At 39.8% G+C, this 24,824-nt stretch overlaps 3 protein-coding genes across 24 annotated transcripts in view; 2 read left to right on the forward strand and 1 right to left on the reverse strand.

Annotated features, from left to right (window-relative positions):
- The window catches only part of LOC107218160 (autophagy-related protein 16-1), a 238,958-nt gene extending 235,489 nt beyond the window's left edge, over nt 1-3,469 (reverse strand). For 2 of the 9 annotated variants that reach the window (XM_046735153.1, XM_046735148.1), the window contains exons 1-2: nt 501-681; nt 185-398 (exon numbers count right to left, since the gene is read on the reverse strand). In XM_046735153.1, coding sequence (XP_046591109.1) covers nt 185-314 — 130 coding nt within the window. In that variant the 5' untranslated portion in view covers nt 315-398; nt 501-681. The other 7 variants (XM_046735152.1, XM_046735151.1, XM_046735149.1 and 4 more) reach the window with 7 other exon arrangements.
- Nucleotides 1,000-2,996, forward strand: LOC107218162. The gene is made up of 5 exons (XM_046735157.1): nt 1,000-1,138; nt 1,237-1,436; nt 1,717-1,888; nt 2,120-2,205; nt 2,568-2,996. The coding sequence occupies exons 1-5, from the start codon at nt 1,031-1,033 to the stop codon at nt 2,761-2,763; spliced, it is 762 nt and encodes a 253-aa protein (XP_046591113.1). The 5' UTR covers nt 1,000-1,030; the 3' UTR covers nt 2,764-2,996.
- A 113-nt stretch (nt 3,470-3,582) lies between the features above and the next one.
- The window catches only part of LOC107218166 (peripheral plasma membrane protein CASK), a 144,731-nt gene continuing 123,489 nt past the window's right edge, over nt 3,583-24,824 (forward strand). For 8 of the 14 annotated variants that reach the window (XM_046735138.1, XM_046735136.1, XM_046735139.1 and 5 more), the window contains exons 1-6: nt 3,584-4,110; nt 15,587-15,699; nt 19,115-19,220; nt 20,086-20,163; nt 21,130-21,305; nt 24,733-24,804. In XM_046735138.1, the coding sequence (XP_046591094.1) occupies nt 4,052-4,110; nt 15,587-15,699; nt 19,115-19,220; nt 20,086-20,163; nt 21,130-21,305; nt 24,733-24,804 (604 nt within the window). In that variant the 5' untranslated portion in view covers nt 3,584-4,051. Of the gene's footprint in view, nt 4,111-15,586; nt 15,700-19,114; nt 19,221-20,085; nt 20,164-21,129; nt 21,306-24,732; nt 24,805-24,824 lie in introns of all 14 variants that reach the window. The other 6 variants (XM_046735133.1, XM_046735135.1, XM_046735134.1 and 3 more) reach the window with 2 other exon arrangements.

Below are 24,824 nucleotides of genomic sequence, written 5' to 3' on the forward strand. Positions count from 1 at the left end.
CAATATCTTGCTTAAAAGCTGCAAGCTTGACAGTTCAATGACGCGATTGGTAGTGTTCTGGCGTGAAGCAGAAAACCTTTCTTCTGCTAAACATGTTGTCAAACTGCTTATAATAATAATGCATATTTGTATATTCAAGTGCTAATTGTTAAATGTGAAAGAAATAGTAGTTATCGGAACTTACGTAGGCAGATAAGATCGTGAAAGCAGTAAGTTTCAGATCTATTCCTGTCTCGCAGTTGGGTTATAATGTTTTTCCTCCAATCGGTGTCCTCCCCAGGCAGGTGGTGAGTGTTTGCATTGGAAGCAGCCATGGCCCAAATATTCTTGCCAACTGATTCCGTTTTAGCAAAGTAACTGAATCTAAAGATCGTGCCGGTGGGTTGTGCGAATTAAGACTGAAAAAATTCGAATGATTATAATAATAGATGCTGCTCACTTTGCTCAAACCAGAAATAGGCTTGCATTAAGGGTTCTTAATGAATTTTGTTGGCACATACATGAATCCTACGTAACTACCGACAATATGTAACAGCGAAAAACCCGTAATAATCACATGTCATCACAGTTAGAGCCAATAAAGTTTTCAATTTGCAAAAGTGACTATCCTAACCTCAAATATGAATGTCGTTTAGACAATCGGTACTACACCGTACCAAACACCAATCTGAATAGCCTGAAGTTATCGCCACATACATATCACTGTTCTCGAATGCATGCGCACCTTACTTTTGAAGATGAGCTGACTTTTCATTGGCTACTTTGGGCAGATCAGGGCATCCATTGGTCGAGTCTTTAAGTTGGAACTGCGTCTGTGTGAGGAGCAAGAGTATCGCAAGCTTCGACTCTTGCCTATCTCGAACAGACCGACCGTCAGCAAATGTCACAGGTGTTTATTACTTTCGTTATCAGCATGAACCGCTGGCTTGGGAAAGGTTAACTTATGGAATGAAATCTCAAGTAAAAGTGTTTAACGGACTGAATGCATACTTTTAAGAATTTTAGACGCTTAATTCACGTTTAATAGGACATGTCAAAGAAATTAAAACGCACAAGGCACGGAACGGATTGGTTGTCGGATACGCTGTCAACCATAAAGAAACTTCTATCGGACTCTCGCGAGAGTCTCTCGATCGATGTAAACACGTTTTTCAGTTTGTATATTTACCTCTGTTTACCTCCGCCAATAGCAAGTCATAGATTAATATCTATGATTCAAACGAGATACCTCAGCAGGATTTCTGCCGCGCAGATAACCTCTTGCTAACAGATAATAATGGCAAACGTACTCGGTCAGTCGTGCCAGTTTCACCCAATGATTGTCAAACTACAAATACACATACCTCGAAGAGTCAAAAGCAACCGACCAGATGCAGTTCTTCGAACGAATGGAAAAATTCCACCGGGTCTAGAAGACGACTAAGAAGTTGTCAAAGGTTCGTTATCAAACTATTTGTTTACATACATGAAATCATTGCAATGGAATACTTAAATCTGTGATAGGTTTGACCTAATCTGTTGACTTTATCCCAGTAATCATAGACGAAAACTTATGTATGATTATATTAGCATTTAAGTACAAAGAAGCTAGTAGATATTCTTTTAATACCTTTATTCCTAATTTACTTATAATCTGGAAGCCAGTTAGCGTATTTCATCGAAAGCAAAATAAAAAACCGTTCTGAATTTTTTTCAATACAGCTTTTTATATTTCAGAAAGAAATCTGAATCGGAAGAAAACAGCAGCGCCTCATCCAACTCTGATTCCGACACACGTCCACCTTTTCGGCATGCAAGTAGAAGTGTGTTATCTAGACTTGTCCAGTATACTTTTTACTCTGTGATAAATACAGGTGTGGTGATGGACCAAGGTGTGACGGCTGCTGCGGTATTATATTTACCCATTCTTTTCACTTTCAAATTTTTCCAAACTGTTGCTGTGACCACTTTTGACTCATATTTTTCAAAAACTAAGATGTATAAAAGATTCAGGATGAAAATGATAAATTTTTTCTAAGAAGCACAATTGGATTGGTACCGTAATAAAATCGTATACCTAATTTATATTGTCAAGATATTTCTGTCCGAATTGATAAAAGGAATGTTTATGCTTTCACAGCTTTGCAGATCATTTCTCGCTCTCTATCTAAAGCTAGACGAAAGCAACGTTCATTCGAGTCTGGTTGATTCATGGGATAGAGCAGGGTAAGGTTCTGATAATAATTAACCTGTTTGTATGCTAACGAGTGAACAGTTTCAAGTTTTGTAACAACATACAACGACAGAACAATTTGGTATTGCCAGTATGTATGATACATAATACGTATGATTGAAATCCCTCAAATAAAAAAACTATGCTTATAACCTGATATTATTTTTGTTCCCATTTAAATTCCTATTTATCAATACTCAAATATGGTGTTCCTTGCATTCAAATAGTTGAATATCACCTGTTTTTATCACACTAGCAGCGCTTCTATCGATTCACAGTAACTGAAGTCATGCCTGTTCTATCAGATCTCTTAAGCGATATTGAGGGGTTATTATATGTTTTATTTTCATTCTAGACAGAAGATAACAGTGTTGAAAGGGTATAATCACAAACACCTCGTATACCTGGCAAAGAAAGTACGTCATGTAGCTGTTGAATCAAACACTTTATACAGAACAACTGGTCAGGCCAGAGTAATGCTGGTACTAACAGCGTTTGGCCGAGAGGAAGATATGGAAGAAGCATTTGACGATCTGTGTTACTTACATTGACGTCCATGTAAACAACTTGATTTGTCGGCATAGATGTAGCGGGCAACTTCACTGCCACAACGTGACATATCTCTTTGACCGTGTGTGGCTTATACTGTGTGTCAAGTCATTAGAAGCTATGTTACTTATTTAAAGAGCCTCAAAGTCGTTTTGGACAGAAATTCAAGTCTAACAAATATTTTGAATAAATAATAACGAATCAATACAGGGTTGCACATATCACGGTTTATAAATTCGTCTCTGTTTTTGTTTTTCCTAGTTTTTCTTACCGCAACGTAAACGCAACAGCTGAAGTATATCTTGTTCTAACACTAGTCTTTCAAGCATTACGAATTCACAGCAGCGAATCCGTATACGTACCTAACCATTTGTCGCTCAAGTAGAGCTAAGTAACTAATTTTAATATTATCAAGTTGTTGTCAAATATGCGTACTTATACTTATGCATAGACGGTATCACGTACAGAGTCGGGAGCTTTTCTACGCTTGTTTGCATCGTTGATGGGAAAATATTGTCAATTAACACGTATGCGGTGTTTGACATATTCCGCGATGAATTTTGAATTCGTCCGTGATACGAGCAGGGCTCACCGTGGGTCGAGAAGGCAGTGAGACACGCCCCACCACGTCGATTTTGTCGGCAGTCCGCTTGCGCGCGCTCCGCGCGTTGCGTAGACGACGGCAGGCGCCCAGGTTTCGGTGCCGAAACGTCGCGCAGCCGCCCTGCGCCCGCCGTGTTTTATGCAACCAGTTTTGCGTCGGAGCAACGGGTTGGTTGGTGTGGTTGGGTGTCGAGCGCTGCAGCGTTCGGCGGAGAGCAGCGGGGTTGTCAGAAAGGCGTGTGCTATCTGTCACGGTCCTAGTAGCAAGTAGGATTGCTGTCAAAACGTCAGTGAATGGAGGCGCGTGTCCTCCGGCCATTTTCGTAGTTTCAAAACCGCCTGACAAAAGTGTGAATTCCGCATTGTGCTAAAAGGCGGTGTTTGCGTGTGCGCTCTCGCTGCGTTTTGCCCCCTTGTGCTCTCCGTGCCGAGGGTGGAAAAATAGGTTGGTGTACGTGATAAGTGACAGTGAAACGAAGTAACGGACGAACGAACGAACAAACGGCTCGCGCCGAACGACCAGCCTACGATCGCTGCCAACTACCGTAGGACCAGACTCCGCGAGGAGGCGAGGCGAGGCGAGGCGAACGCCGTGGGCCACTGCCCCCTCCTCCCCCCCCCCATTCTGCTACTACCACGCCGTGTTGAACGGAGGCAGCGGGCTTGTCGGCCGGCATAGACGAAGTCATGGCAGAGGATGAGGTCTTGTTCGACGATGTTTACGAGCTCTGTGAGATTATCGGAAAGTGAGTAAACTCGGGACTCTTGATTCTCATCGGAACGAATAGAGAATATTCTACTCCCTCACATTAACCTAGTAACGGTCAACGGTTCGAATGTTTGTCCGCTGACACACTGCGAGCGTTTTCGTGTCCACGATTGTATTTTGTTTTTCAACTTTTCAGGTGTTTACTACACTCTTTACCCGCCGAACGAATTTCGGTCGGTATTCGAATGCGATACCGAAATTTCGAATAGGCACACTTCTATTATCATTGTTTATAATTTTGTCACACTTGAACCTAACCTGATTGACGGGCGTTTCGTCAGCGTGATCTCACATTTCCAGGTATACGTGTCGACGACGCACACACGGGTGTTTACCTACTCTTCGAAATGCTTATTACGGGAGTATGTGTGGATAGCCTGACTTATATCAGGTGTAGTTGGCCATCTTGTGTTTACTTCAGCCCGCCAAATTCAATTATCCGTTATCAAGACTAGTTTATTTTCTCTCTATCACCGTCAACTTCAAAGTGGAAACGATAACCTCAGTCTTCTATTTTCCAACGACATTTTAACGAGCAGTTGGAATTTGCTCGTTTTAAACTTGGTACTATAAATTCCAGGTTCACTGATCGTCTCCTTTGCATGTTACACAGGTGAAATTTGTCCGGAACTATGTAAGCGCGCGTCAGGGTTTCGATCTAGCGTATTATCTTCAACTTCTATTTCATTCTTTGAAAATTAGCATAGGCAGATTATTTCATGCATATAGACATACCTAGTCCACAGTACCTTTATTCACGTACATAGGTATATTATTATACATACACGGACTCATATGCTTGCATGTATGTATCAGGTCGGGAGACGGGAATGTGTTTGATATCGATTATTTTGTCCCGAAATATATCCACCGAACAGGAAAGGGGAAACGAATATGAAAAACTTTTGTATTACCACATATGCCAGTCCTTGGGTTTTACCGTTTCCGAGTCAAAGTTCAACCATAAAGTTTTCTACAGATTAAAGCCCAAGCATAATGTTTTAGACGAGTATCAGGCAACACGTGACGGACGAACAAAATGTTATACACCAACGATTGCCAGGAAAGTAAACTGTGACGGACCTTTTACTCTTCTTACCTGAACGTCACAGCGTTAAAATGCGCCACGAAAAAGTTAACAGTCCTTGACGTGAGTTGACAGTTGAATTTATGGTACGACCGTCGAGTTGAGCTTACTCTGGGTCTTTGTTGGTCTACATTGGACTCTTATTCAAACAATCCTGTGAACAATTCTTAATCTCCCAAACTAGATTGAGCTGTGGCGCTGTGGATGCACTCTCTAAATATGAATTAGTTATAAGTATACCACTGGAGAAAATCATTGTGCATACACTGGAAGTCAATGACACATTATCAGGCTGAAATTGGTGACGTAACAAAACCTTAGGCTAACAAGTCGACATTATCGGGCAATTTAAAAATGACTTTCAAGGAGTTGGCTATTCAAAATTAAAGTATATTTTGTTTGTAATAGTTTACTAAGTCTCAGGCATTCTTAAAAATGCGGATTAGCGATTTTTCTTGAACATGCATCATTACAGTAACGTTAATAACTTCACCCTGTGAAGTATTAGTAAAAACTCACTGAATCGTCAGTGCATATGTACTGATTTTTTCCAGTCGTATACTTATGATTGGGAATCAGCGAATTTTCACTGATTCAAATCCAGAGAGTGGGCTCGGCAGAACTACACTCACGAGCAGGTATAAGGGTTTTATTATCGAAAGAAATTTGTGCACTACGCAGTAGTATCTGTATTACTTCATAAATCTTTTAAGCATTTTATGATTTAATGACAGAGAATATTCGTCGTGTGCGTTGAAACTGTACGACCGTTGCATGTGAGTTACATGAATACTTGAATGGTTCGAGTCAATTTGCTGTTCGTCAATTGAAACTAACCTTTAGCTGGTCATACCTAACATACCTTGCGGTCATTTGTGACGTAAAGGTTTGTAATCTTTAGCTGGCACATTTATCTGGTCTAACATTGCTGGTACCTTGGGTCGACTGTAAAATTTAAAATTATTCTTGGGATCTTTTTTATCTTGTAAAAGACACTTAGGTGAATACTCAAAAAAAATAAAGTTCACATATTAAGTTGCTTCATTACAGCAATCAATTTTCGATCGGAGTCTTCAATGACCCCAAGGTGCCAGCAATGTTATACCAGATAAAGGTGTCAGCTAAAGATTGAGTGAACACACGTTAGATATGCAGATCCAGTTAGACGCAATCGACGAACGTTTCTTTATACTTGGTCTATTTTTTTTTGTTCTCCTTAGAACGGTTCGTTCCATCGATCGGTAATGCGGTTCAGAGTCTAATGATAAGTCAACCAATTTGATCTTCAACCTTCGGTATAACTGGGTACCTACAATTATATATTTGATCATATTAATACATTGCTCGGCTTACTTTATTCCTCCCACTCAGGGCTGTCCTACACTTTTGCGGTTTAGTTGTTCAAATCCATTTTTTTCGTCTCGAAAATTATAAATATAAAATATTTTATGAATTTATTTGATGTTTTAACAAGTTTTCATTCGTTACTGCATCTCTTCAGTCACAAATAAACGACATCAAGTAAAAATTGACCGTCTGCTCTTTACAAATTGCGGCAGGGAGGGGCTCTCAGACAATTATGACTCACGTGGAAAATTGAGTCAACCATTTTACCAGGTGTTCCCGTGGACACCCTAATCTACGAGCTATGTGTCTGATACATTAAAGTCGCTTAATTGTATTGCCGTTGGGCTGCTCACCTAAATGAATATATTCATTCGACTTTGCGTGTATGTACATAATTATAGGTGCCGTTGTGTACCCTAAATATACATATATCCATATGCCTGTCATACGTATGTTACGATTACTATTTTTGACTGCTGGTCGCTACTACACTGTGTTCCAATCCGGAAATTGATCGTCGTCCAAAATCGAATATACCTGTGTAACACGCCCGTATCTGAAGGCACACTGAGGTTCACTCTGCAAATGAAAATACACAGAGGAACGTTATTTAGTCGACTGTCTTGAATAGCCGCGACTAATTAATTTATCTCGAAAACTCTCTGGGTAATGGAAGCATTTGAAGACTCCGCCGGAATCACGCGGTGTGAGAATTAACCGGGTAGTAAACAACCCAACTGCTTGTGAGAATTACAAAGATTCCCCCCACATCCAAATTCCGTGGGCTAGTCCTGCAGCATTAGTGACGACCACCACCGCAATCGAGCTGACCATAGTACTGTGCCAAGTTAGAGGACAACGGCACCATTGAGAAATATTGCAGTTTTTATATTTCGGTTTTTGAAAGAGGCAAAAAGTTGGCCACGACTTTGCGTCGTTCGTTCCTTCCGCGTTGCCTCGTCCGGTATTTCCGGAAGCGAAGCAGAGTGAGGAAATAGAAAGATGAAAGAATTTTAAGTACGCTAGGGAGGGTGAGAAATGGAAGGGCTGAGCGCCCTACATCATTCACTCGTAGTACCTTGTACATTTTGCCTGTGAATAAATGTCCGACTAACGGATTAGAGGTTCAGGAATTGCATGACCTGCGTACACGCAATAGGCTGCTTGGATCGTGTCCAATCACCGTGTAACTGAGACAATAAGCGTCATGTAAAGGACTTTGATTTGTCGATTTGTCTTGCCCCTGAACTTAACCGACGAAGTACGCAGAGGTAGAGATGTAGGTGTATGGCATGTTCGTGTGTTCACCCCTGCATATGAGTTGGAAGTTTGATTTATCGCTTCGCGATGTCTAATATTATAAACATGCGAAGCAGTCTGATTTTGTCACTTCTGGCATAAATTCTTTTGTCTGCACGTACATACATTCGTCTTCAGAGGATTTTTTTTTTTTCTTTTTTGGAGAGAGATAGAATTCACTCAGCCACAGTGCTCGTTTAAATATTTATAAAGCCTTTTCTCACCGCCAAACGTGATGAATCGCACCCGTTCAGAATACGATATAACAGGTATGCATATATTTTCGTGGTAGACCAATAATCGAAGACAGGATGTTGTACTTGGAACGCTTCGACTGAAAGAGTTTTTTTGAGGATGAAAATAGCACCGTTTTTGCTGGTCGGTGGTTTTTTAGCCGATCTTAAAACCACACATATACATATTATGTACAATTTACGATGTTTCCAGCCATGTAGAAAATCTTTGAAACTTGGAAGTCTCATCAGGTATCATCCCCTTTTTCCTCTTCTCGTAGACATTTATTTTCACAGGACATTAATCTCGGTTATAACAACGTATTTTATTACCCACCGTATATTATATGTCACTTATAAAGCTCTCGTAAAAACATCCCAAAACAATTTTACATCCATTTTCTTACCTTGTTCTATAATATCTTACTACCAATAATCTATTACACTTTGAAGACGTGACGGGATCGCAAAATTTCGTACAATTAAGCAGTGTTGAGCAAATTTGTGATTAATTAATTACAAATTACAAACTACAGTTGTGTTAGTAATTGAAAAAAATTAATAACAAATGTATTTTATATTTGAAAAAAAAAATTGATCACAAATTACAACTGTGATTGACATATTTTTTCGAATCAATTACAAATTAAAAAAGTAATTGACATCCTTTTTCTAATCAATCACAAATTAAAATTGTAATTGACGCGTTTTTTTCGAATCAATTACAAATTAAGAAAGTTCAATTGTAATTTGAAGGTTGAAATATGAAGGTTGTCTGCTGTTTGTTTTGTCACACATGTTTAGATCGCACAAGAACTTAAAAGGCATTTGATTAAGCCGCATACCTATGACATTTTCGTGTCGATTAATTCACCGAATCACTAAATTTGAACTTAAATAGTGCATCTCGTTACAAAAAATCAGAGAGAGGAAGAGAGAGAAAAAGAAACAAGAAAAACAAAACAGCTTCTTTACAAACACCGCGCATGGCTATATAAAAGAAAAAACGAAGAATCGAAGATTGCTGATTCACAATTAAATAATCTGAACTGACGTAGGTTTAAGAGGGGGCAAGGATCCTTGAAATTTAAATCGTATTGCGATTCTGGACGATCTGTCCTCGTAATGTGTGAAAAATTCTATCAAATCCGTGGTGAACAAATCTACTAATACTCGATATCAAATCTGATGTAAAATACCATTGAACTTTCTAGTTGAGTTTGAAATTTCGCCAAATACTGTACACCAACCTTTCGCTTTGAGCCATTGCCCCGTAGAGGTGAACAACAAAACATCCATTCGGGAATAATCAAATCGCAGCAAACGTCTAATGGCATGCATCACGTGCTTATAACTGGTGGCAACGCAAATGCGCCTAATTTGACTCAAAATATGAAAGTCTTGTGGCATAATTCGAGAAATATTTCACCTGTAGTGGTAATATTATACCCCAGTTTGACCTACCACCGTGTGCATGTAATTGAACAATAATAACGACACGCCATCCAGTAGCTCATGTTGATATTTCTTGCAAAACTCTCATCCAGGTCAGTTTGCATACGCCGCAGACGTTTTTCATTTCTTTATCATTTATCGTTGCTGCAAATCCCCTCGACCAACATCATGCTCTACTCGAAACACATACTTCGCCTGTCATGCAACTTGACGTGTCTGCTTATACCGCACATACTTTGCACGGGGCAGGTTACACGGGACCATACCATGTAGTGCCTGTCTATGTATAACACTCGCGCCATGGTACTAATCTGTTATTCGATGAATCGAAAACGCCGCGGCGACAACGCATTAGAATGGAAATTAATTCACAAAGAGTATCACGTAAATCGCCAATATACTTGGCATAAAGTGCAATCGTTGGCCTGGCAGAAGTGCCAGTAAAGCGTGAATCGTTTGTTACCTACGGGATAACACTCCTTCCAATATCCTAGAGGCAACTGATGATAAAAATAATAAGTGATGCATACCACGAATGGTTTTTATGACTTGTTATCACATCAAGTAAGGTAACTTAAGCGTAACTTAGACGTGGGAAAACTTTGACGGGAATCCACCCTCGACATGCTAATACATGTAGATTCAACGTAGGCGTAACCTAAATAACCAAAAAGTTGAGTACTCACGAGTGTGCGAGACCAGTTGTGTTCGATGCCGTTAATATCATCCATCATGTCTATTTTTCAATGAAATATCTCGTTACCAAAAATCACGTTATGCAAGAATGAAAACCTAATTTCAATTTCAATCATTTTAAAATGAGCGAAAATCGGGTATAATACTGGACCATAGATCGATCGTTCTTTATAAATAAACCTATTGGTATACCGGTCTGTCTTCCAACTTGATTAATTCGAGTGCTGGATATGTCGTTTACGTTTATAAAATAAATAAGCCAAAATGCCTGTGACAATTGTGAGGGTTAATTTCGTAATACACTTCAGAGAGGCCATTGATATCTTCTTGGGTATACGTTAAGCTTTGGGGAAAACACCCTCAGGATTAGTTTTAAAATTTGAGTTGTGCAAAGAATCCGCATCAAGTGCAGAAACTTTATTTAATCCCCCCCGTAATAAAAAGAATTTCAAGAAATGCGATACTTGCGAAAGAAAAATTCATCTAATTAACTAAATAAGCCCCTGTGGAAAATAACTTAATAATACGAATCGATTTCACTGGAATGAATTTTCTTTCTCTTTTATATATACATATATATATATATATGTATACATGAGACGTACAATTATGGCAACGTCCGACAAACTTTACGCCAGGAAAATTATGCAGCCTTGCCTCAAGCAGTTTTCGCAAATGACGTAGAACAGAAAGCAGGAACAACATTTTTAAATTAGAAAGGAGGTACGACGTACTGTGTGTCGTTTCTTTTACTATCTCGTTGCTGGAGGCACTGCATTACGGAAATGTATCCTCGACGTGTTTCGCGTATTTGTTCTTAGTAATCAACGCCTCTCAGGAACTATACCGTATCTAATGCGATAGTCTATCCAAATAAAGTATTTCATGATCCTGTAGAACTGCGTACTATCGCTTTTGGTTATTGCCAAAATTTCAAACAATATTGCAAAAATGAAGCAATTAATGGTTTCATGCGCCACATCGACGTATCTTTTTAAGAAAATGCAATGGCGATCAGTCGTAAAACGATCAGACAATTTATTCTCAAAAGATACAGCCGAAAAATATCGAGACCTCATAATTGAGATTTAACTGACACGAAACTCATCCACTGCGGACAAACTTAACGTGTGAATATTTCTGACGTTGTTAATGTTAATATGGAGATTTTTTGGAGAATTCGTTATTCCGACTACATGCAACAATACAAGTGATTGTAATAGAAACGGGATAGGAATTATTACATCAGTGCAATTACTTTTTCTCTTTCATTAACAATACTAAATTAAAATTCTGTTTTTATTGCGTTATTCATGTAAAACCGATACAAATGTTCACCTATTTCATGATCTACTCCCACATCACTCGTGAATGAAAATATGTCAGTAACATTTTCATATGTCATCATATTACATTGTATTATCATTCATGGTCCAGGGAAAGAGTCCACCTTTCCGTTTCATTGAGAATTTTCGAGCATCAGCGAATGCGGCGTTCGTAAAGAACGTGTAAAACGCGAATGGGCGAAAAGTTGAAAACGAATCGCTGCTCAAATCTCTCAGCGTCACCGTCATTAACGAACTGTGAATTTATTGTTAGTCAAGAGTTTCGCAAGTAGTCGGACTGATTTATTTATCTGACAATGAAATAAAAGTCCGCGGTTCAAACGCGCTCACTCGAAACGAGTGTCTCGTTTTCATCGGTTCAAATGGCAGACTCTACGAATTGTAAGAAACGTATTACACTGCGCGAGCGCTTAACCCTTATTGATATTTATCTTCCATCTCCAGCTCTTTGAGTACAGCTATTTTATATTCTACAGTTTCAACGTTCCGCTCGGGACACCCGATGAGAAGTCGATGGAAGTGGATGCTATTTTCTTTCCCGGCCATCCCGAGTACTTTATAATTCAACAAGACTGCGATACTTGCCCCCAGGAAGATATATCGTATGTTAAAATTGTGGCATAGTCAGTGATCTACATGCAGATACACCATCGGTCATTTTTAGAATATGTGAATATGTTTCATTTTGCTCACAGTTAGTATGAAACGACATTGGACTACGTGTAGTCATTACTATGCGTTACTCTTGGCGACTTGATTCTTAGGCGGCCAGTTTCAGCGTTAAACAATTTTTATAGAGTGGATCAGTAAGAAGCAGATGTTAACTAATCAGGCTGGCGGAAATTCTTCCATTCCTTGTCTCTTTCGCGCCGTAACTCAAGTACACGTTGACACAAAGCAAAGATTTACCGAAGCCAAGTATCGGTCGATGCTAGACATCTATTCGCGTAGCTATTGAATTCCAAGGGCTTAACTTTCCTTATGGAATAGCTACACCAGCAAAATCGATAGTGCAGAAATATAAGTCATGTATTACCGATCACAGTTTAGATGAAGAAGATGAAGGGTCGGTATATATTTCGAATGAGCGTTCCATCAGGGTGGCTTCGGCTAAATAAATCTTACACCCGTAGAGAAGTATGTGCAGATAGCTTCGCAAAATGCAAAGCTTCTGTATCCCAGCACTTTCAAGTAGTCAAATGGAGTTGAGAATAATTGTAGTCACTTTTTTAGCTGAATGCAAAATTTTTTATCATCCATGTAACCATGAAATCATATTCGATGAGGTAATTCTATCACGTAGTATTTCTAATATCCAGACTGATGAGAATGAGCAGTGACGGTATACTATATCGGTGTTACTTTTAGCGCACTACTAGGTATAGATGCATGGTTACTAAAAATTTAATCAGGTTATAAAATCCTGAAAAGTATAAATTTTTTCTTGCATATCGGACAACGTTTCCGGCGCGGCCTTGGCCTTAAGATAGCTGGAAACTTGGCGTTGTGAAATTTTGCCAAGTGTGGATTTCAGGAGCCAAATAATTGGACCATAACTCCGAGCCGAATTTTTAAACAGGCATTACTCTCCTGCGTAGTACATGTTCGTGCAGAAATGTCTGAAACCAATGCGTGTCTATAACGCGCAGCTAGCTACGTGGGGTATTAATACAACATGCAGAATCTATTGAAATACACCGATAGGCACCGAGAGCCGGACAACAAGGGTCTGCCGACTGTTCGATGCTGGCGGGTGGCCACCGGCGATATTTCATCCGAATGCGCAAAGCTGCGAATCGGGGGGCGTTATTTATTTGCGGGGATGCGCTGTCAATTCCACTTGCAAACTTCAATTACATGCAACTCCAAGCTTACCTCGACCAGTTCGCCTTCTATTAGAGTGAACGTCACAATTTGTTATGCTGACGGTGAAACTCGTGATGTTCTGCGCGCAATCGCTGCGAGTTAGGGAAAGACTTCTGTTATTTTAGTACGTGCTAAGATTTTTCGGAGTACCGTTAAGGTGGAATTCCGTTATCGCTGGATTAGACGTTGAATTCTTTTAATTGGGCTGCACATTCTATGCTTATCGTGCGATGGTCAAAATGCGAATATTCAGAAATTAGTCAATACATTTGTTTTTTCAAGTCGGGTGCTAGGTTCACATAGGTATGTCGTTGATATACTTGTATATTTCATAGGCTGTACAAACGAAGACGTCCAATTGACAGTAGCAATGAGTAGTGAATACACGATTCTAAGTCGGACAATCTTCCATCCAAGCGAAGCAGGTTATAATATCTACGATTCGCTCCACGTCTCCCGAACTTGATGACCGCACCTAAGGGGATAAACTGCTACTATAGGTATAAACAGATGGGCTCACGTACAATAACAGGGCTGACAACAACTATAACTGCTGTGACTCGAAGGCTCAACTTATCAGAGTAAGGAGCAGCGTCTTGCGGGCTCGTCTTGAAAGAAAAAGCTCGCAAAATGATCTCGGTGGAACGTGGCTTTCAGAAGCTCCAGGCTTTGCCGAAGAGGTCACCTGGTTGATTGACCTGCTGGGGTGAAATACGGCGGGATCAACCTCGGGAAATTGTGAGCGAAATGAAAGTTCGTAACTTACTCGAAATGGCGAGGCCATCGGTGGGACGGTTAGTTTCGGTGCGAATCCCACCCGACACCTTCGGCCCTTAACTAAGTCGCCAAATCCAGCTGTTGGCTTTTCACAATTATACCTGTACAAGGTTATTGTCGAGGGAGAAGACGAACCTAATAATCGTCTTGCATCGTGTGTAAAACCATCCACTTTGAATACTTTCAGTTTCAAAGCTGAATTTTAGAATTTTCAATTGATCTTATCGTATAGTTTCTGACCGATTGTGAGATTATTTTATTCCGTCGCGGCGGAACAACGTGCAGGGATTTTATTTTTTTCCTTCATCGTATCTGCATTCCTGCGGACTGACCGTGGATTTTCCTTGAATTTTATAACTGCACGATATAATCATTCTGACGGCTTCGGCACCTGACTCGAATTTGATAGCAGACCGGAAAGTTCGGTCCTGCCGGTCATATTAGCTAGCTATAACAGATTGCACTTTTGAAAGTCGATGCTTGTAGAATTCGACATGTTTTTATGTGTCAAGAGTAACATAGGTAACGTAATCTTTATATTCATTCAACAACGTAACGTAATTATTCAATGAATAACAAATGACGCAAAGTTTAGTAGCTGTGAAGAACCAGATAAAGCCCTTGATTAGGGCAAAAAAATTATTGAACGCAAGAAAATAAAGTGTAACGACGAATTTCTTAGACATTGAAGACTAAAATGTTAACGTTAACTTGCGTTCAGGCACTAAGTACAATGGAAATGATATTATTGATTTGAAGTACGAAAATAAATTTCTTCTTCAATCAGAATGCAGCGAATCTGACTTTTATAAATCCAGTCAATCTCTCGAAACCACATATTTTCTAGATACCCAACGTGACTAGAAATATACCGTAACGGATTTGAGACGCAACGGATCGAACCGAAAAATTGAATGAATTCTGGCATCCTTCGCGTCTGATTGTGAGTATGAAATTCAAAAGGATCAGTTTGTCTGTCACGTCAAGCATAGGCTGAACAATAATATATATATACATGTACTATACGGTTCGTTGAGCGATAAATCTCGGATAATCTCAGCACACTGGTTTATTTCGTTATACATGACTGGAATATCGATTATAGGTGGTATTTTAAAATCAATAAATAATGTGTAATAAATATTATATGGTAATGTGTTTGTTGCGGATGCTTATCATTCTATCTGATCATGCTCACAGGGAAATAACGCAGGCAAGGCAGTCTGCACATGTCTTTTTTGTAATGGGTGATCCTCGGATCTCTTTCTCGAACACCGTCAAATTCAAATATGCACACATATGTATAGCACGAAAATCCCTGATTCTAACATTCTTTTCCATTTTCAGAGGGCCTTTCAGCGTCGTTCGAAAATGCAATCACCGTCAAACTCGTCAAACATTTGCTGTGAAAATCGTCGACGTTGCGAAATTCACTTCCAGTCCTGGACTCAGCACAGCCGGTAAGTACATCAAGCGGATCATATCTAATCATCGCTGAATTATTCACCCAACCAATTATCAGCAAAAGCCACAGGTAATGACGGTAATGATTATCTCATCGAGTTGTATTCGCACTAAAATTATAACGATCTACGTCCAAGTGTTCTCCTCACTTTCGCCATTTATACTTTGTGTTCATGGATCGTCGTGGAACACGATCTGTTATTTATTCGTCAAGAATATACGTCTAGGAGGCAGGTTGCTGCATTTTTATGTCACAACTCCGCCCGTATTTTTTACCGGCTCGCAGGACTTGTCGAGTCGATTCTCCGCCTTCTGCAACGCTGTTTGTATTTTGAATGAATGCCCACTCGAAATATCGGTAACAAATGTTTTCATGTTTCTAGACTGTAAAGCTTGAAGTACGAAAGATTTTTCCAACAGACGTGAATTAAGCGATAGTGAAATATAACTCTCTAAAGGAGTGTCAAAGTTTAGGATTGGCAAGTTTTCTTGGAGGAGGATACTTTCAGGAGAAATACATATACACATACGTATATGTATGTAATATGTACGTGCGTATACGTAGATGGAAAGTTACGAGCAGCGTGGGGATCCGGGTGTGGCATTGCGCTTTTGCATACCTCAAAAACAGTGAGAGCAAAATTCTATACCGCGATATCCACTCTTCCAATATTGAATATTCATAATTCAATAGAAGGTGAGACCCTTGCGCGGTTTCGAAGCTTAGACATACGTTTAAGAACTCTAAGGAATATTGACTCCTAAAAAGGAAAATTTAATTTGTACCAGTAAGAAAAACATTTCGCCTGAAATGAAGTTTTCATTTTTTCTGTTTTCTTTCTATTTCGGTTACGTGAATCGAACAGATTAAGGTAAGTCGATAAGAGTTGTTTTATCTCCACTTCAGAATTCGTGAGCATGGTTAAACATTCAATTGGTTTCTCGGTCTGAAAAATCCCTGAAAATGTATTTTTATCCAAGTCTTGCAAGAGTAGGCTACACTACATCCCACTAGCCGAGTCTGTGTACCATTTTGGATAGGTACGTACATGCGAAACTTATAATATTTATTCATCAACGTTTCTGGGACTGCTTTTGCAGGCTATTTTGCTGTACACTAGAAACCTAGTCATGCACAAGTTATCGATGGAAAACGGTTCTCTCAATTTTCTCACACCGATTGCGCCTTTATCTAATATATGCAGACTCGTTGTCACTGAATTATCAGATAGCTTTTGAAGCTGACGATTAGATAATCTAATCGAAACAATTAAATTTGACAAGTGTGTGACAGTTATCTAACCCTACTTATAAAACTAAGGAGATAAAAGTTTGTTAAATCCAAGTAATAATAGTTGTCTCTACTGAGAAGATCGAATATCGTATGTTGCCAGGCATTTTTTCATAACAAAATCACCCTGAAGGACAAAAAAAAAAAAAAAACGAATACTCACTTATAATCTTCTCGCGAAAATAATTTTTTTCCGAAAAGTGGAAAGAGCTTAACGAGCTTTTCTCGGACAGAAATAACGTGCGCTCAATGTTCGTAATTCTTTGCATTGAAAGACACGATCAGTAAGTGGCGGACCAGGTAGGCAGGGGTCTGTTTGCCTAAATATTAACAATAAGAACTCTTAACTGAATAAAACGAGGTATCACAGCTGGAGTAACATCCAGGCAACTGCGTTCTTGTTGCGTTGTTCATTCGACCCGTCAACCCTCAATCTCGTGTCGTCCCAACTAACCTGTTATACATCATTAGGAGCACTGATGGATATGACTCCCACCTGAGTCCTGGTTGCGCAAGCATAATGGGCTTCGCTGCATTGTGCGTCTTCCGAGGTGATTTCTTGTCCGAAAATACTCCCGGGAATCCATTAGAGGAATTAAGGTTATTAACTCGGCAGTCGTCACTGAGCGCGAGATTCTTCTTTTCCTTTAACATCTGCGTGACCGTTATGTGCCCTCCGATGATTAATGAAACTACTGATTGACTCTGTTAACTTTAAGGGTTAAACCATTTTGCTACAAGTTTTTCATCTCTGTTCTCCGATTATGCGGCAATGATTCACTGGCGTCTTGAACGTGGGAGTAAATTTTTACTGAGCATTGGATTGATCCCCCCCCCCCCCCCCCCCCTCGAGTATCATGTCATAAATAGAAAAGGGGGCTGTTACACTGCCATTGGGGAAAATTGGAAGGACATTTCTGTGGATTGGTAAACAAAATACAAAAGAAAATAATGCGTCGGTTGGTGTAGTATTAAACACGACTTGAAGGAAACTGGTCTCACGCATCCTACGTTTCGTCCAAAAATCATACAATTGTAATATCCGGCCGAGTCTCGGACTGCCACTTTTATCTCTTAACTGTAACCTCATACTTCTCATCTTGTCCCTCTATCTTTCACGTCTCCTCGGACTTGCATATATCTGAAAAGTGCCTACTCAGCTATGCGTGACCCCCTGCTTCTCCCAGACCACCTTTGAACATCTCACATTTTGATCCCTTCTATCACTCAAAAACCTGCTATTTATGAAGACACTTCTACACACCCTACATTCAATTACATTCACAAAGTAATCTTTTAATTCACGTTCTTAGATAAACATTTCGACCAACATCAAGCAGTAATCAATATCTCACCTATAACGCTTCAGGTGTTATCGCTTTAAGCGGAAAGAATCCATGTCATAGTCCATAAGGGATGTACCACAATTGCGCTTCGAACGCGCATTGCCAGATTTGTGATATCTTGAGATGTATTTTTGCCTGAAGAAAGTACCCAGCGTATATTCCCCTTTTACAAAAGTGTAGAAGCGTATAAATTTTACCAACACCGAAACACGTTTTAATAAGAACTTGCGATTCAACCGAGAAAACTTTACGTCTGGAATAAAATATTCCGCGTATCGATCGATTGCCTATTTTAATATACGTGCTTTGGAACGTTTTTTTTCGGAACATTGATATCAACGCGTTCGAAAAAGTTGATTTAAAATATGGTTGTTTCTCATTGTCTCTCTGTGTAGACACGCGTCGTTATTGTTATTTTAGTTTACTACCTAGTTCATTCTCAGTAACCCCCGGGCGTGATAACAATACACGGTAATTACCATCCGCTAATTACCGCGCTTCTTTTCACGAGCTTCAACTTTTGCACGCCGGGGATTTACTCTCACGACAAGATACAGTCGCAGAAAGGGTAATGTGGGTCAAGCTCCAGCTTACTCGTTAGCATTCGAAAAGTTTCTTCGTACCAGGCTCCTGTTGCAATATGACACAGCCGCCACAGGACATCTCTAAAATCCTTACTCTATCCTGATTCTACGAACTGTCCAAATACTCTTTCAAAAATTTGCCCAACTACAGTGTATGCCCAATGCATATTATGTCGCACGGATGTTACAGACTTGAAACGCGAGGCAACGATATGTCACATGCTGAAACATCCCCACATCGTGGAACTCTTGGAGACCTACAGTTCCGAAGGAATGCTTTACATGGTGTTCGAATAGTGAGTATGTTCTGCGGATACAGCCCCATTTACACAATTTACATGTATCGTACGGTGGGCCTTAGATGATAACGAGTTTACTTGAATTCAGTCCATGGGATACAATTCAAGTGTCGTCCTCTTTAAAGGCTTACCTAACTCGAGATGTTTTGACAAGTTTCTTGATCAGTTCTTTTCATTGTAAAGTCTGTTACCCTCAAACTTTTTCGTCGGAATAGGCAAACGAACTATTTTGCGAACATACCTGACGAGAAAACTCGCTTGGAAAAGGAGATCACCGAATTCACTGATTCAGTTTTTGAACCTACAGCGTTGCAAGAAAAATAAGTCGATAACCTCGAGAGATTTCTACATCAGCAAAAATGAACGTCGACAAACTGTAACTTTTCAACAGTCATTCCACGAACAGAGCTATATCGAACTTTCTTTTTTGTCATTTGATAATCTAGTTGCGGTTTTATACTCTTTTTATAAAATCCTATTACAAGATGTTTCACAGAACTTTTGTTCGCATTGCCAGAACGATGGTGTGAAAGCTACGGCTCTAGCGATAGTTCGTTCTTGCAGATGCAGAAATCTTGAAGGTAGTAATTATAGACGTGATTTCAGTAAATTTATGAATCAAACGAACTAGATTACAGAGGTAGGTACGTCACATAAATCTGACAATATGCAATCAGTGAGTAAATTTGATGCAGCTAAGAGCATATCGTGCGTATCAAATACCATGCATTAATATAAGAAGTAGTTGACCTCGTTTGAGTATCGATAAGAATTCTCATCTGTATATTCTTTGAACACAATACTAGGATTTTATTCTCCTTGCCGGTGGTGAATAATCATTTATACCCGTTTTAATCCACAGCATGGACGGATCGGACCTTTGCTTCGAAGTTGTGCGTCGTGCCACAGCTGGTTTCGTCTACAGCGAAGCAGTTGCCAGGTCAGAGATTAATTTTCCCTTATATATCCATGCGTGACAAATGCGAGAGCATTCCTCGGTCATAAGTTCATGATCGCGGTTACTTGTTTCGTCAACCATACAACGTAGAATGGTTTGTTCGAGGGTCTATGAGCAATAAGAGCCTTTATTTAAACTTGGAAATAGAGCTTGCGGTAAAATAGCTCTATCCCAATGATCAATGAGAAGAAGCACATTATTGCGAGATCCAAAATCTCCGTCAATCCGTTACATCACGCAAGCACGACTGATGATAGCTACTCACGTTTTACACCGTGCAAAAAAGACGTAAAACTAGTTGAGAATTGTTGTTTCAATGAACGCGTTAAGTGGTAATTTACGTTGTGGAATTCTTTTTATATACGTTGGAGAGTAACGTACGTACAGATACATTGTATAACTTGAAGGACTTCGTACCACCGCTAATTAATAAAAACGAATTACTCTTTTTCATTAGTTTTCCACACGCCTTAATTCACAAAATTCATTGTCACCCTCGCTGTTTCAATCTTCTCGCCAATTTTCTCCTTCCTCTTGATTAAAGCACCTTCATTCTCGACGTCGCGGGAACAGTCGACGCAAATTCGAGCACGTTCCTGCAAACTGTTCATTTCAACGTACCTGTTGAGATCTTTTCCTGTGAAAATTCGTCACCGATCCATAATAAGTGAAATACCCCTGCACGCAATTTTCCATCCTTATCACATTCGGTGGGAGTCTTCTCAGATTTATACTGACTCGGGTTGAATTTCTTTTCCCGTCCCTCGCGACCCAAGAAAGAAGGTCAGACGTTATTCGGTTGCTCCAAAGTACACCCATGGATACTCGTACCTTACCGGCAGAACTTTCGGCTCGCACGGCATTCGGGCTGAACCTTAGCTCTTGACCTTTTATCCTAGAAATCCGCGCGATCTGTCGAAAATGTTTAACTATGAAAATTTCTTCCAGTCACTACATGCGGCAGATTCTGGAAGCCCTTCGATACTGTCATGAGAACGACATAATCCACCGGGACCTGAAGCCGCAGTGCGCGCTCTTAGCAGGTCGGGAAAATTCCGCCCCTGTCAAGCTACGCGGATTTGGCGTTGCGGTCCAGCTGCCAGCGTCGCAAACAAACGGCGTCGGTACGTTTACACATTATTCTCCCGCATATTGTGGTATTTTGTACACGTGCAAACATACATATGTATGTATATAATTATATGTATACATATACACACATTATGTATATATATACACACATATTCATCTAGATAGAGATATGATTATTTCGATTTTGTATTAAATTCCTGCGTGCCGAGAAATTTACACGATGTGTTTATTCCCAGCTCTTTTTCTCCGCTAGACTTGGCTAGTTGATTTTCACCCACGTTTCTCTGTCTGGAAATACGGTGAATACATGTATCTGTGTATGTATATGTATATATATATATGTATAAATGCAGAACATTCGTATGTGTAGTAGTCATGTATTGTAAGTATATAATTAGACACCTGATTTCCGTACTTAACACCATAGAGTCATAAGATTTCGGGTAACATTAAGTAGGATTAACCCCTCGAATGATTGACAGTATGAGAGTAGGTACAGCACCTTATCTCATGACAAAAGTATAAATTCGTCTAAAGTCGTTTCCTCGAATTTCTCTTCGCGTATATCATCATGCACATACGTAAATTGTACAGTAATTAACGTCGGAGAGTTAGTGTCAGAGAGGCAGAATTCTGGATAGCTTCGACGTTTGTTCGTAACGAAAATCCCTTGAGACTTAACGTCATGTTGTAAGCCTTTTATCGACTCCACTGCACGGTACAGAGATGTAAGGGATAAAAAACAGTCCGTCGTCTCTTTTCCTAACCCAAAGGCGCTCACCCTCAAGTGATTTCAATCAAAGACAGCCGTGAACCGGCCTTTTTCATTCTTCCTCTATGGTCTATCGTTATACCTGCTCTCACCACCGACCATAGCTGCGTTGGACGACCTGTTGCCGGATAGTTGCCAGTGTATCACATGAAAAGAGCACGTCTTACGCGCTGCTCACTTCCGTTGGCTCTTGAAGTCTGTTCATACCGCTCGTTCGGCTCTGTTAATCCTCCTTCGTAGACGCAGCGAGAGATAGGGTGAGAATTACGTGCGTCGCGAAGCATGGGATGAAACTGATACGTGCACACAGTTCGTGGGGACGTCGCATGGGAGATGATTTCTTCATTTTCCAGTGCAATGTTTCACTCGTCGGTTACAGAGTGCGGCGCATTGCGCACCGCTCGCTAATGCGAATACAAATTAACCAGAAGTCGTGCCTTCGTCAAAATTCTCGAGTCATGTTCCCCTTTGAATTGACGACGATACCTGCGTATAACGAGCTGTGCATACCGCGCGTCCGAATTCTACTCCCTTTTTTCAGGCATCGTGCTTACGCCGACGTTTCAAAGCTCCGAGCTTTATTTTCACCGCTAAAGGTCACCGGTAGACTGGTGGCGCAATTTTCTGGAACCTTTCAAACGACCGTCGCAGCTGCCTCGTACTTTTGGCATCAAAGAAAGCCCGTTAGAAATGAAATTGGTCGGAATAACAATATTTTGGCATTCGGGTAACGGGACGTTGAATTTTCTATTCGGCAAAGGGAAATGCGTAAACGATAGCCTGTTTCTTCTTTTTCGGATCTTCCTTTATACGCGATATCGCGCATTGCATTCGGCTGACAAAATTCACCTAATTCACGTCGTATATAACAATCCGGCAACTTGGCCAATTAATAAATCGGACGAAATATGCGATCTTGTAAGTATAACGCAGAGAACCCGAGGCCATTCACAATATTTCGCAAAGTTTCCAACTGTATTATATTCGTGTTTAGGTCGCCCTATTCGCCGGTATGAATTCGCGATCGCTTTGAATACTGCCTCTCTGATTTAGTATTGCCATTGTTATATCGGCCTATTCTATAACAGTAACGTACTTCTGTTACGTAAATGGCCCTATAAATTGAATCGTCTATGAGACATTGTATAAATGTTTTAATTTCGTTGTTGGATGCTCTTCTTGCGATCTTGTATTATATTATACACTAATTTTGCTTCGATAATTATTGTACTGGCAGTCGCATTCGAAATTTTCAATGTTCAATGTGGCGGGGATGATGCGGAGAATGCAGCGGCCGCAAAAGCATTTTATTATAATTATAGATTCTCTGATTATTCATCCTCCACTATGGTTCCATTATATATATAATAATCGCTGCAGTTACGCATAATATCATGTACTGATTTTTTTCTACTACGTATAATTTTTGATATTTTATACATGTATTCAAGTGACAGATCTTTCTTAATATTCTCACCGTTACTATTATGATTATTTACATTATTATTATCGTACAGTGTGCAACTTTAGGTTAAATTCCTTACTAATTACCTTGTACTAATATCTTGTGCTGATTTATGGGCTAGAACTTTGACGATCATTAGTAGTAACAATATCTTGACCGAACATTGGATCAATTTACTACTTATCGCGTATGGCGTCGGTTGTACAATCGCATTATTGCACATGGATAAAAAGCCCGTCGAGGTCTTGAATGATCACTTTAAAATCTACACAGAGTGCTGCTTTATTTTGACACACTTATTTAACAACGTGTTTCGGAAAATTTTAACTTTCAAAATCCTCTTTTCTGACGCTTCCTCTTTGTCACCGAAAAGCTAAAGGGTTTAAATTAAGATTGTAAAGTGACGTCAGGGCTACGAGCGTGAAGCAAATTTCACCTCGCACTTGTCGAGCGAAGTTGTTGAACGTTTTTGACAAGTTCGCCAAACTTCGCTTAGCGCGTTAATTGAACTTCTTCTTTACGATACACGAAAGAAAGAGTTAGGTAACTTTGAAATTTATCAGAATATTTCCACAAAGTCAATTTATCCGACACTCATTCTCAATTGTCCGATACCTGCACTTTCAGATCGTCTTACATCGTGCGAGGTGAATTTTCTGGCTCTTTTATCAATGTCTTTTTAATAGTGACGTAAAAAATCCCCCCATATAACTCACGCCCCGATCCGCGAAATGCGGCTCACGTTCCTCCGAGATACGAAATCGTAGGCGTGGAAACTAAATCGGCAGGTGTTCAGAGAATTTTCAATATCACATTGCATAAATTTGGGGTTAAATTTACAAACATTGTTTAGGAACTCGAAAATCACTGCCGTTAATTGTTATACGAATGAGAAACGTCTTTAACTCACATAATATATCACCTTATAATTATATACACAGTGTTCAGATTTGAATCAAAATTTCTAGTTGCAAAGGACAATTAGCACTGTATTCAACTGTCACTTTCAACGTGTAATGATTCGCGAGTACATTGTCGTATAAAAAATGAGAGCAAGTGAAAAATTCGATTAAAATTAACAATTGTCTCGCTAAGAAGCTGGTGAAGGGTGACCCATCCGGTTAAAGAAAAAGTAATCCTGTATATGTAGGTAGACATATGCCGTGATACGAAGTTGTATAAGGTAGGTTTGATAACCTGTATTTGGTTTGAATGAATGCAGAGTGTTTCACGAGCGAGTATCGGCGAAGTCTGAGCCCAAAGGGGCAGCTCTACTTGAAGGCCGACATCGAGGGTAAGCCTGACCTAACCTTT

Source organism: Neodiprion lecontei, chromosome 3 (genome assembly GCF_021901455.1).
Source record: "Neodiprion lecontei isolate iyNeoLeco1 chromosome 3, iyNeoLeco1.1, whole genome shotgun sequence".
In the NCBI taxonomy this organism is placed as follows: domain Eukaryota; kingdom Metazoa; phylum Arthropoda; class Insecta; order Hymenoptera; family Diprionidae; genus Neodiprion; species Neodiprion lecontei.

Bases quoted from the DNA above. Each gene is read 5' to 3' on its own strand.
- LOC107218162 (XM_046735157.1), top strand. From the start codon at position 1,031: ATGTCAAAGAAATTAAAACGCACAAGGCACGGAACGGATTGGTTGTCG. The intron at 1,889-2,119 runs GTATTATATTTA...ATGCTTTCACAG, and splicing joins AAGGTGTGACGGCTGCTGCG to CTTTGCAGATCATTTCTCGC. The intron at 2,206-2,567 runs GTAAGGTTCTGA...TTTTCATTCTAG, and splicing joins GATTCATGGGATAGAGCAGG to ACAGAAGATAACAGTGTTGA.